Here is a 12,225-nt window from a genome sequence, read left to right on the forward strand (position 1 = left end):
TCATGCCGCTGACTTTTGTTTCAGTCTCTTGTCCATTCAAACTATCCTTTGGTGTCTGGCTTGTAAATTAAGACACTGCATTTATCTTCTCTGGGCTCGTGAAGTTCTGCCTTTTTTTGCAAATGTTCTCATATTGGAAAAAAATGTTTTTGGTTGTGCCCTTAGTGTCCTACAGCAACAATTCATGAAATATCACAACATACAAGCATGTTTTGTATCATCAATGTTGCAGTGCCCTGCATCAACACAAAATCAACATGCCAGGTGATTTTCTTGCAAGTTCTGGGTCCAGTGATTTATTTAATTATAATCTCACTTTGTTATCTCAGACCAATCAAAATAATTGTTTCTAATAAAGTACATTTGTAGTTACCATATAATTTCGTGATTAGTGATTGGCTTCTAACAGGCTAGGCTATTTAAAGAGACCAAGATGTAAAACCATTTGTCCCATTTTACATGATGTCCCAATTTACCTGATTTAACCCTATCACTGTAATGTTAGCATTCTCTGAATAAATAGATGAATAAATACAATGTAGGCTATACATTTTCTGCACAAGAGAGTTAAACTAGACAAGAGAAATGATCCTGCTTGTTGGGAAGCGGTTTTCCTAGCCGAGAAAAACGTCAGGTTACCACAAACCAATAAGTCTGCAGTACTGGTCAAAAATCAGCAGATGGCGCTCGCTTTATTCATGTTTCAGTCCATTAAAAAAAAAAAAAAAAACTGTTGCTGAACAAATGCAGCTGTTGTGTAACGATATACATTTCATTATCAATTATACAATTAGATGTACCGCAGAGCGGTACAAAATATGACCGCCGCCCAGTCCAGCACATTTTTTCCACAAAAAGAAATCACGCTGAAAGGCCTATATGATTCTAACTGTCTCACTAAATTGCATTATCCACACTCAATTCTCACTGGTATCTGCTAGAAAACAAGTACCAAAACATGATTAGTTTATAGATTTCACATGTAAAAGATCAAAACGAAAAATGACGGTTCCATGCTATCCATGTGGGGGTACATGCCCACCAAGTTTTGTGTACCCCGGTCTTTCAGTGTCCCGGGAATCCTTGTTGGTGTACGTCACTAAATGTACACATAAATTATTTTATTGTAAGGCCCCCCGTGAACGAAAGTACACAAAACTTGGCATGCATTCGGAGGGTGTCATAATGGTCCTACACTTTTAATTTCGTGCAGTTTTGACCTTGTCAGCCAGAGATATTGTGATGAAAACACCTAATTGTTTGCTTTTTAATTTTTAACTAGGTGGCGCTATACATGAAATAAGTGGTAATGGGATGGGTTGACATGCCCCCTTAAGACCAACATACATACAAAAGGTGGACCTCCTAGGCCCTACGGTTCTCGAAATATTCACAGAAAACTGTGGTTCCATGCTATCCATGTGGGGTTACATGCCCACCAAGTTTCGTGTACCCCGGTCTTTCAGTGTCCCGGGAATCATTGACGTAAATTTGGGCATGCGAAAAAGAAAAAAAAAATCTGACTAAACCTTCGCTGCGCGGCGGTCATAATTATAGCATTTTTGCTTATAACTGTTTCTAAGGTAGTTGTATCCCATGTGAAAATCATTGCAAGCTCTCTCTGCCAATAGAAAACGTTTCTGTTTTTTTTTTTTTTTTTTTTTACGTTTCTCTGGGTTGCCACGGAAGTGAATGCTGAGAAGGGTCAACGAGTTCCACATTGTGAGCGCGGCACAATTCATTTCTGTTGATGAGACAAATCTGATTATCATTATTTTTAGTTTCTTCCTGAGAGCTTTCATTGGAGTCTTTCATACTCCCCCATCTTTGAAGATTAATACGACAACAGATTTTGGTCGTAGGTATCCTAGAAAAAGTAAGTGAAGAGAACTTCGTTTACTAGCTAGCTAGCTAGGCTAGCTTCACATGGGTGCCTGTGCGAATGGAATCACAGATTACCTTGTTTTGTATAATGTTTTCTATTCACCCAGTGGCCAACTCTACACCCACAGTCAAATTTCTTGCTTCTGCTTTCTCTTGGAATATCAGTAAATTGTCCCAACTTGAAAGTAATTTTAGCTAAGTAAATTATGTCAAATGTTGAGTCAATCGGCTGTAATGTAAGGTTCCATTTATCTGTCCATACTGTCAAAACTTCTATTTAACAAAATCTTCCCATTTTCATCAGATTGATAGACTAGAACCAACATGGCTGGAATCCTGTTTGAAGATATTTTTGATGTGAAAGACATTGACCCAGATGGGATGAAGTTTGACAGAGGTAATATATGCTGTTTTGGTGCTGTGTGTTGTTAGACAACCAATGGGCTTTGGTTCAAAGATTAAATACATAAGCATTGTACAAACTATTCAAACTTTTTATTTCAGTGTCTCGACTTCACTGTGAAAGTGAATCTTTCAAGATGGACCTCATACTTGATGTGAACATTCAGATCTACCCTGTGGACCTTGGTAAGATGAATGGTGACATAAGAAGCCATAGCTTTCAAGTGCGATACAATAACATTAATAAAGTATGACTTTACTATATTCTTCAGGGGACAAGTTCAGGTTGGTGATAGCAAGTACACTTTATGAAGATGGAACTCCAGATGATGGGGAATACAATCCAACAGATGACCGCCCTTCAAGGTAAGATGTGTGTGTGTGTGTGTGTGTGTGTGTGTGTGTGTGTGTGTGTGTGTGTGTGTGTGTCTCTCTCTCTCTCTCTCTCTCTCTGTCTGTCTGTCTGTCTGTCTGTCTGTCTAATAGGACTTGCAATGAGGTATCTATGTTGTTTTTCCTCAGGGCGGATCAGTTTGATTATGTAATGTACGGAAAGGTGTATAGAATTGAAGGAGATGAGACGTCTACAGAAGCGGCCACTCGTCTGTGAGTTTTGTCTTGCTGCCTAATTAAAAATGATCAACCATTATTTTTCTTTAATTCTCCAGATGTTTGTGTGCTAATTTAAATTAACCATTTATTTGTTGTTGTTTTCTATGTAGTTCTGCATACGTTTCTTATGGTGGGTTGTTGATGAGACTACAGGGTGATGCCAACAACTTGCATGGATTTGAAGTGGACTCACGGGTCTACCTTTTAATGAAGAAGCTTGCTTTCTAAACATGGCTTACAGTTTTTCTGTGTGGACTCAAAATACAGTGCATTTGAATATCCGGAAAGACAGTATCTCTTGAGGATCATGGACTTGCATCTTTGTGGATGTTTTTTTTTTTTTTTTGTAGAAATACCTGGGATTTATCTCTCTTTTTTCGTAATGTAATTACAAATTACAAATCAATACTGTTTGTGGTAAACCCTGTAAATAATAATAATAAAAAAAGTTTTATATATTTGGTTGTCTTTATGTTTTGAGACCCAGCACATAGAACCAATTGACCAACCAAGAATTACTTTTTGTGGTTTTGTAGACTAGCAGGTTGTTTAGTTTGTTAAAGATGTTAAAAGATATAGGCTAACCTTGATTATTGAAAATGATGAGTGTCTTGCTTAAATTAATTTAATGGAGAATTCGTATGTAATGACTCAAATGTTTTGTCTGGCAGGACTGGTGAACTGGTTAGTAACAACATACTTTTCTAACTAGTTTGCTTATCCATAAGAGTGGTGTTTGTGTATCATATTAGTCTCCTTAGAATTATAAGGTTCTATCTGCATTCTGTGTAGTTCTGAGATATTGAGCTTCAAAGTTTTAGAACTCAGAGTTATATTGATAAGTGGAACACGTATCTTTAGATGTATGAAGCTAGTGTCCAAAAATGCATACAACTTCAAGAATCACCTCACCTTATTAGGTTGTTACAGAATAAGAATGTCAATATCTTAATTTGGACAAAAATGTCAGATAGATAGAACCTTATAATTCAATGGCATTGCTCCATGTGCAAAAAAATACAGTATTTGCAGCAAAACACGCCACTTTTCGGCTCCAGTCTGTTTGGTTGCTAGGTGTATTTACGAGCGTCTTCCCCTTAGTTACTGGGTAGCGGTTCAGCATTGTATTCTACCATGAAGGTTCGGCTAACATCAGTCTAGCGTTGTTACTGTAAAATGTAATGTTAATGGTATGGCCAATTTCATAATATCAAAATGAGATATTGGTGAGTTGAATTTCCTCGCCTAAAGGAAAACGTAACATATGCTACTAACCAAGTAGGTTTACGTTTAATTGGCTAACGATAGCATAGTTAGCGATAGCATGTTTGGCTATAACGTTAGATGTGCATGTGTTGTAATCCATCTCTAAAAAACTGTCCGCTAACGTAAGCTAGCCTCAAGCAAACCTTACCACGCATGAATACTGTCAGCTGAATTTACTGATAGTTGCATGAATTGCCTGAGATGGGCTGTATTTGCAAATTAGCACAATAAATCTCGATAACTGATTACTGATATTAGTAGCTAACATTAGCTAACTTTGTTGTCGCCACTAATGTTAGCGAGTTATATGTACGTTTGGCGGTGGTGGTTCCATTTACGTGAGCTAATTATTGTCAATACCTACATAAACTGTCCTTGATTATTTGTAATCCACGTTGTCAAGGTACTAATATCCTGTTACAGTCTATTAATCTTTGAGAAACAAAGTTGTTCGCCCTCAAGACGTAGGACAATATTGGAGAGTAGCCAGTCAGGCTACTATCTTAGCTAACGTTTTGCTATTGACACTGATAGCCTAGTTGTATTGAACAAGCTATATTTCATCTGCATTGTTTGTAGGTATCCCTTTAAAGACCATGTATTGCATCTATTTGTTTCAGCATTCACGTGTAAAGGACTCCTAAATTCTTGAAATGGGTGACATGTTTGGAAATGAAGCAGATATTCTTGGGATGATCAAGGAGGTATAGACATAGGCTACATGCATGTATTCACGCAATACACACACACACACATATATACATATTGTGTTAACTAAAGGAATGGTGGATTAATAATTTGTGTTAGTTTTACTGCCCATTGTAGTTATTTTATTTTAGGTAGCCTATGTGTTAGGCAGATATCAATTTGTTGGATTTGTCACCCATCATTATTGTGTCTACAGTATCTCAACTTTGCTGAATTTGAAGAAACAGCAAAACAGTTTGAGAAGGAATGTAAAATCAAGGGGAAACCGATCCCCAAATCTCAAGGCAATGCTGTTCAAGATTCTAAAGCCCTCATCATTCAGGTAAACCTGTTTTAGGATTACAGATGTGATCTATCAATTGTCATTTTATTAATATGTACCCTTATATGCCTTGAATCATAAGTATGATATCCAAATTAATTTACAGAAAGATCTTATGAGCTCATTTGAGGATGGCGACTACAAGGTATTCTTTGAGCTCTGGAACGAACACATTCCTGTAGAGGACCGTGACAGTCATCCCACAGCTCAAAAGCTTGAGTTTTATCTGCACATCCATTTCACCATCTATCCTCTGAAGCACTGCCTTGGAAGACCAGTAAGTTGCTAAGGCCATGTCAGGGACTATGAAGACCGTTGTTTGTTTTTTTTTAAAGTGCTGATATCTCCTATTGGGGAAGAATGCCAGTTAGTATGCTCAGGCATCAGGATATTGCCAAACCTGAGTTGTTACAGTTATTGCTGAACTATTAAGTCTAACCCTATATGGTATGGGTTTGCTGGAGTTTTTGTTTGTTTGTTTTTGGTTACTGCTGGAATGACTTATATTTGGTTACCAATTGCATCCAGTTGGTACTTAAAGTATGTGACAGCCTTAAAACTAAAATTTGTCCCATAAATCTTACACACTTGTGTACTTGCTTTATTACACACATATACACATGCTTTATTATGCCCAGTTTACAATTTATAGACAATCTGAAAAAAACTTTCCTAGAGCTTCACTCCAGTTGTTGCACAAACATGCCACCATGCATATCACTCAAATATCAAGGTGTGCCATTATATGTGTTTTGCCATTCTAGACTAGCCTGGGTGTTCCCATGCTGCCTTGCGCGTGATTTGATTCACGCTGCTAAGGCAGCCTGGAGACCATGGAGCAAATTTTCGCCCTGCGATAGGGAACCAATCACAGAACAGGGGGGAAAGCAAGACGATGATGAGCTATGCACAGACGCATTTGATAGACATCCGTGGCACCCAATAAACGGATCTGAGCATTTTTTTCAAATACGAGAAAATGAATGTTTGGTTCCCAGACCACGTTTCATTGAGAAGTGGTGGCGCTAGCCAGGCTAATTCTAGACCTGTTCCTCTGTTTCAAGGCCTAGTTTAAACTTCTAAGCAATGTAATGTTTTCAGTAGGCGTTGGAATGAAGCATATTCCATGCTTGACCTATGCAGCCACTTATCATACAAACCATACAAAGAATTGCTGCTAGGAGAGTGACAAACTGAATTTCGTTGTGAACCACATTGACAATAAAAATATTGAATCCTTGAAGATATTGTTATACTATCTCCTCCAGCACACAATGACAGAATGTATTGTACAAGCATGTACTCATAGAATGCATTGGAAAACAAAGACACCTGCCATTTCATTTTGCCTCAGGAATTCCAAGACCACCACTCGTTGGAATACAACCTGTACGTAATACATTACATTTCTGCCCTTTTTGGCCAGTAGGTGGCCCCACTTCTCTCACTATTCCGCTGCGATGAAGTATAGTGAAGAAAGTCCATGATACAGTATGATGTACATGAAGGGTTTATGTCAGGAATTATGTATCAGTATCAGAAATAAGTATCAGTGGTGGTGAGCTGTGTTTGATATCTGCTGGAGCAGGACCGAGGGGATTTCGATGAGAGGATTACACACTTCAAACACTTTCTGGAGACCAGAGGCTCAGCACTGAGTCAGACCACTGAGTTCCTGCCGTTCTACGCTCTACCTTTCGTACCCAATCCTGTGGCGCATCCGTCCTTCAAGAACCTTTTCCAGGTAGGCTCAACATCTTCCTCCCCTCACCCTCAGTCACTCTCAGAAGTTGAGCTGATGTCTGAGCTGATTTTGTTTTTTGCAGGATTCCTGGATGCCAGAGATGAAGGAGAAGCTTGAGAAATTTCTCTCTACGACACTAAAAGCTTCCAACACTCCAAGATTGGTGACCATATATGTATCCTTAATGTTACTAAAACTGGATACAACTGGAGTTCATACTATAGCTTTTCACCATAGTCCTAAAACTGTATCATCAGGTCCTCTCACTCCTGGTCTTCTGACTATATCACTCTTCTTACCTAATGAAAGAAGTGAACCAGAGAGATAAACAATGAGATTAAAATGAATAGGAATACAATAGCCTAAGATTGAAAGCAGATGAAAAACATGTAATCTCCTCTCCTGTTACTTGTGAGAAACACATTTAAGTCCTTCATAAAAGCCTTTCCCACAAGGAACCAAAGGGAGCATTAATATGCAGACAGTGCCCCTTCCATTTATTTGCAGTCATTCAGAAACAAAAGCAAAGAGAAATCCACTTTTTTCCCCCCTTCATCAGTGTGTGTGGTTCAGGGCAAAACCTGATATGACTCTCACCCTGTGTTGACCCTGATGGTCTATAGCCACCTATGGGCATCTTAGATTGGTCTGACATCAAAACAATTACAGCTTTATAAGAAGTCTGCTGTATAGGCTTTCCTTCCCATGCTATTAAAGACCTGGATTAAGATTATGTAATATTCTTCAGTCTGGTTCAAATCCCAAAAGACAATCATTGTTGCTTTTCAATTGGTTTTACGAATAATACCAGAAATTACTGCCAAAGTACTTGTTGGAACTGCGCCCATGTGAGGTGATACTAAGTATGATATTAAATTATGTCTGCATATCCAAAGATGTGTCACAATAATCATACGAGACTACAGTGGAAAATCTTAAATGATATGATTTGATGCAGCATTCTTGATCAAATTTGTTTTTACTGATAGTTATCCCTCTTTTTGTTAAAATGATCACTGATATTATGTTCTAGTTATTTCTTTAACACTGGTGTCAAAGAGGGAAGGTTTCTCTAGCAACAAAGGTAAGCAGCTCATGTTTAGAGAATAACTCGATGTACAGTTTATGTCTGCTGTGTACTGTGTTGTGCACACATTGACAGGGACTGTGGGAAGGAGTGTCACTGTAATTGCATTTGGCGACTTTTCAGTCTGATGTGACGCATTTAAGCATTCTTGACTTGAGTTTGAATCATTTTGTGTGCTTGTTAAACCACAAACCACTAATGTGGAGGCCGTACCCAAATGTCATGCATCCTCTTATTTCTACTGTCAATCAAATTTCCCAATGTTGTCTGTTGAGGAGTTGTCTGTTTAATATGAATCTGAGTTTAGTTCCAAAACGCTACATCCTCCATTTTTAATACATTTTCATAAATCATTTTTTTTATTTAGTTTTCCAAGTAATTTCAGTGGAATTAGAATAGGGTTATTGTTATTTGATTCATCATTCATCTTTACTCAGTCAAAACAACACAACTGCAATTGATATTACCTGAAATACACAATTAAATAACATGACTTATTAATGTTTTCAAAAATGGAGAACTAGCGTTTTGGAACCAAACTCTTCATCTGTTATTGCAAAATTTTGGCATGAAAAATTGTTCAGTGATACTTGCTACATGTGAATAGCTTTTTTTTTTTTAATCTATTCCCTGCCAACTTGAATGAGACATGTGTATTTGTGTGTATGAAGATACAGTACAACAACTGCACTTGCAGTTGGCAGAAGCTGAGAGGAAGACTTCGTCCTACGTGAAAAAGTTCCAGAAGATGCAGGCCGACTACCATAAACTCATCGGTGTCACAGCTGAACTGGTGGACTCACTTGAAGCCACTGTCAGTGGAAAAATGGTACATTCAGCCCCCTACCATTACCCAGATCACACACAGAAACACACGCTCGCCACACATGAGCCCTATATGAATGTTATATCTATGCAAACCTAAAACTGAAACACCCTCACCCTCAGTGCAAGTCTATGCTCAATAACACTTCCCAGATCGCTCATGGGAATGCTGCTGTTTGTTGCAGATTTCCCCAGAGTATCTCCAGGGTGTGTGTGTGCGCCTCTTCAGCAACCAGATGAGACAAAGTGTGGCCCAGAGCATTGACTTCACCCGGCCTGGAACTGTAAGTGAGAAACACCCTTTCCCACATGTGGCCGTCTTAACACCCAGCCAGCCAGCCAACTGATGCTGATGCATACAATGATGCTCTTATTTGCCAAGTCCAAAGATCTATAGCATTATTATTTCCCTGGTTGTCTTTTGTTTAGCTAAAATGTGCTGTGGGGTCTTTAGGTTGCTGTGTTGCTTTGTTACATTTTTTCTTCATTGCCCCTCATGGAAGTCTGGTTAGATATTAGGTGTTTATGGTGTGTGACTAATATTTAGTTTACAACCCTCCTGCAGCTGCTTGTGTAATGAAAATACACCCCCAACATAGTCATTATCTCTGTTATGAGCTGCTCTTAATACATTTTTCCTTTACTGCATAGGAAGGAAGGGTTATTTGAAAGGACTCTAAGATGATTGAGATGTCTGCCATATACAGTACTCACCACCATCAGTGTTAGTGGATTCCCCTTGAGGAGAATGGCCATTATCAGGCCTGGCTTGTGGGAAAATCTAGTTGTGTGCTTCTGTTTTTGTTGTGTCTCTGTATACCTTCATTCAACAACTTCCTATTGTGTGTATTTGTGTGTGTGTGTGTGTGTGTGTGTGTGTGTGTGTGCTCTTAAAGGGATATTACTCTATGAGCCCTTATGATGATGGATATGTAAGTCTCTGATGTTTCATTCTTCTCCCTCTTGTCTTGCTCCCCCACTACATCGCCTTGCCGACTGTGCTTCTGCCATCCCCTCCCCTCCCCTCCCCTCCCCCCTCTCTTCCTCCTCTCTTCCTCTCATCCTTACTGCTCATCCATTCCCTCCCTTTTATATTCCTCCTGAAACCCACAGCCGGCTCCAGTTCCCTTTATATCGACTCCATCTAAAGGGCCTCCGTTGCTATGAGAATGCTGCTCTTTGCCTGACAGGGACAGGGTGTTGAGTTGAATCCCTAGTGGTGTCACTGTGACTGCAGTTTGTATTCTTCTTTACCCTGCATAGCCCGCCATGTGCTGTTTGTCTTTGTTAGTCGCCATAATAATGATTTGCTTGAGCCTGGTTCCTAAAGTCCCCACAGACTTGGTTCACAAGCGTCCTCAGAGCTAGAGTTTGGTCAGCACCAGACTAGTTTCACACTTTTACTCATTTGTTCATGGAAAATATCACTGCTATTTCCTGGACTGCAACTCTACCACAGGACTATTACAGTAGTTACCATGGGGCCGGCGCTTTTTTGTACGTGGGCGAAGAATTTCCAGGATGTACCTGGACTTTCTTAATCCTCTTGAAGTAAAGCGATATGGGATATAGAGCCTCGCCCAAAGGCTCCTAATCCAGCCAACACACGTTATAAGTACTCCATATACTTCCCCTCTTGCGTAGTTGCACAAATCATTTGTCAATTGTGAGGCTCTCAAAGTTTGACCAAGACTGAGCTCCTGCTATACATTTGTTGTTACACAAGTTCACACACCCTCCTCTGTCTTGGCCAGATCCTAAAGTTCCTCTATTGGTCTTCGGTCCACTCATTCTTCATACTTGAGATGCCTGGACAGATCTGTGTGTTGCGCCTCTGTGTTTCACAAAGGACAGGCCCGGTTCAACAGGATATAGATAGGCTGATATGGATCATTTCCCGGCCTTTTTAGCTCGAAATCGACATTTGAGGTCTCCTGCCTCCCACCAAAGTTAAACATTGAAATGACCTCTTTGAGATCTCAGCACTTCACCTTCATTAGCGGTTGTTTGGAGAAACCGGACCTAAAGGCCAGGTGCAATGTGATAGTGATGGCGGGTCATTTCTTCACTCACTAACCCCTTCTCATACTCCCTGTACCCGTATAAGGGTTCCTCATGCCCTTGCCACTCACTGCATGCAAAAACCAACAAACAAACAAAAAGTAAAGTAAAGCAAATGTGTTTATTGAATGCGCGCCTGAAGGTATTGCATGTGACCAGAATTATTTTACAGCATGTACAACTGTATATAGCTCCTCTAGCTTTGGTACACCCTGGCTTGTTACTTGGGCTGAAAGTGTCTCGGTAAACATCCTAGTGATCTCAGCGAGAGGTGAGCTCAATGGCCGTATTAAAGCATTTCAGAGAAGGTGCTGCTCATTCTGACCCAGGATCAGGATTGCCTCCCTTATCACTTTTAAGTATCTATCTATCTAAAAAGAAAAAAAATGTTCCTATCTATCTAAAAAAAATGTCCCTCAGGATGTATTAAGTATCTATCTATCTATCTTTGCCATAATGGATGAATAATGGATGAATTACTTTAATGAAGAATAACAAAGTAGTCAAGCAAATAGCTTAGTTGAAAGAAAGATCGCACTGATATCTTTTCTCATGACTGAGTTTAGAGATTCAGATTCGCACCTCCTCTGAAATGACTTGTGAATGTGGTCCGAGCTCTCTGGTTCGTTTTTTAGCATTAAACAGGTGAGTCTTAGTTGGTTTTCCTGTAAATGTTTTTTTAATCTGCATTCTTTATCCGGCTGTCAGTTTAATCTGAAAGAATTGGCGCTCTGTAGCCACTGTGAATTGTGCTCCCAGTATCCCCTGACCAGTTTGATGTTCGTGAGTTCTGGTTCCTGGTTTTAACCATGACATTTTTAATTTTAACAAATACAAAAGCCATGTCCATCTGCATTGGTCTCCTGTGCCAGCACCATTACTCATTTTCCTTGAAAAGTAGTGACCAACTCCATAGAAAAACAGTGTTGACAGAATGACTAAAGACAGTGATAGTTTCATTCTTGTGTCTCTCTATCCCTCTCTCCCAGGCCTCCTCAATGCTGCGTGCCTCCGTCGCACCCCCGTAAGTTCTCCATGAGTCCCCGTCCACAGCCACATGTATGTAAATCAGAAAACAGGGCCCTGTAGCACTAGAAAACAGACCCTGATAGAACAAGCAGTTCTACCTGCCCAACTCTCTACTGAGCGCTGAAAGCATGTAGAGTCGTGGCAAGTCTGAGATTTATGACTGGTAACTAAACTGTCATATATGATGAGTGAATGATACATGTTGGCAAAGTCTATTGCTATCTTGTTAAAAAAAAGCAAATACATTTATGTGAATTGACAGAATTGTTGCCCCAGGTAAAAAAA

At 39.5% G+C, this 12,225-nt stretch overlaps 2 protein-coding genes across 4 annotated transcripts in view; both read left to right on the top strand.

Annotated features, from left to right (window-relative positions):
- The first annotated feature begins 1,684 nt into the window (after positions 1-1,684).
- polr2h (RNA polymerase II, I and III subunit H) lies at positions 1,685-3,356 on the top strand. Its single transcript, XM_048252969.1, has 6 exons — positions 1,685-1,876; positions 2,189-2,281; positions 2,389-2,472; positions 2,559-2,652; positions 2,809-2,892; positions 3,009-3,356. The coding sequence occupies exons 2-6, from the start codon at positions 2,209-2,211 to the stop codon at positions 3,124-3,126; spliced, it is 453 nt and encodes a 150-aa protein (XP_048108926.1). The 5' UTR covers positions 1,685-1,876; positions 2,189-2,208; the 3' UTR covers positions 3,127-3,356.
- Positions 3,357-3,997: 641 nt separating this feature from the next.
- Positions 3,998-12,225, top strand: part of LOC125300898 (lisH domain-containing protein ARMC9) — a 33,037-nt gene continuing 24,809 nt past the window's right edge. Inside the window, exons 1-11 of one of the 3 annotated variants that reach the window (XM_048253062.1) lie at positions 3,998-4,176; positions 4,785-4,868; positions 5,069-5,194; positions 5,301-5,471; positions 6,783-6,938; positions 7,021-7,113; positions 7,998-8,022; positions 8,697-8,854; positions 9,036-9,134; positions 9,747-9,782; positions 11,901-11,935. In XM_048253062.1, coding sequence (XP_048109019.1) covers positions 4,818-4,868; positions 5,069-5,194; positions 5,301-5,471; positions 6,783-6,938; positions 7,021-7,113; positions 7,998-8,022; positions 8,697-8,854; positions 9,036-9,134; positions 9,747-9,782; positions 11,901-11,935 — 950 coding nt within the window. In that variant the 5' untranslated portion in view covers positions 3,998-4,176; positions 4,785-4,817. The remainder of the gene's footprint in view (positions 4,177-4,784; positions 4,869-5,068; positions 5,195-5,300; positions 5,472-6,782; positions 6,939-7,020; positions 7,114-7,997; positions 8,023-8,696; positions 8,855-9,035; positions 9,135-9,746; positions 9,783-11,900; positions 11,936-12,225) is intronic. The other 2 variants (XM_048253061.1, XM_048253064.1) reach the window with 2 other exon arrangements.

Source organism: Alosa alosa, chromosome 9 (genome assembly GCF_017589495.1).
Source record: "Alosa alosa isolate M-15738 ecotype Scorff River chromosome 9, AALO_Geno_1.1, whole genome shotgun sequence".
In the NCBI taxonomy this organism is placed as follows: domain Eukaryota; kingdom Metazoa; phylum Chordata; class Actinopteri; order Clupeiformes; family Clupeidae; genus Alosa; species Alosa alosa.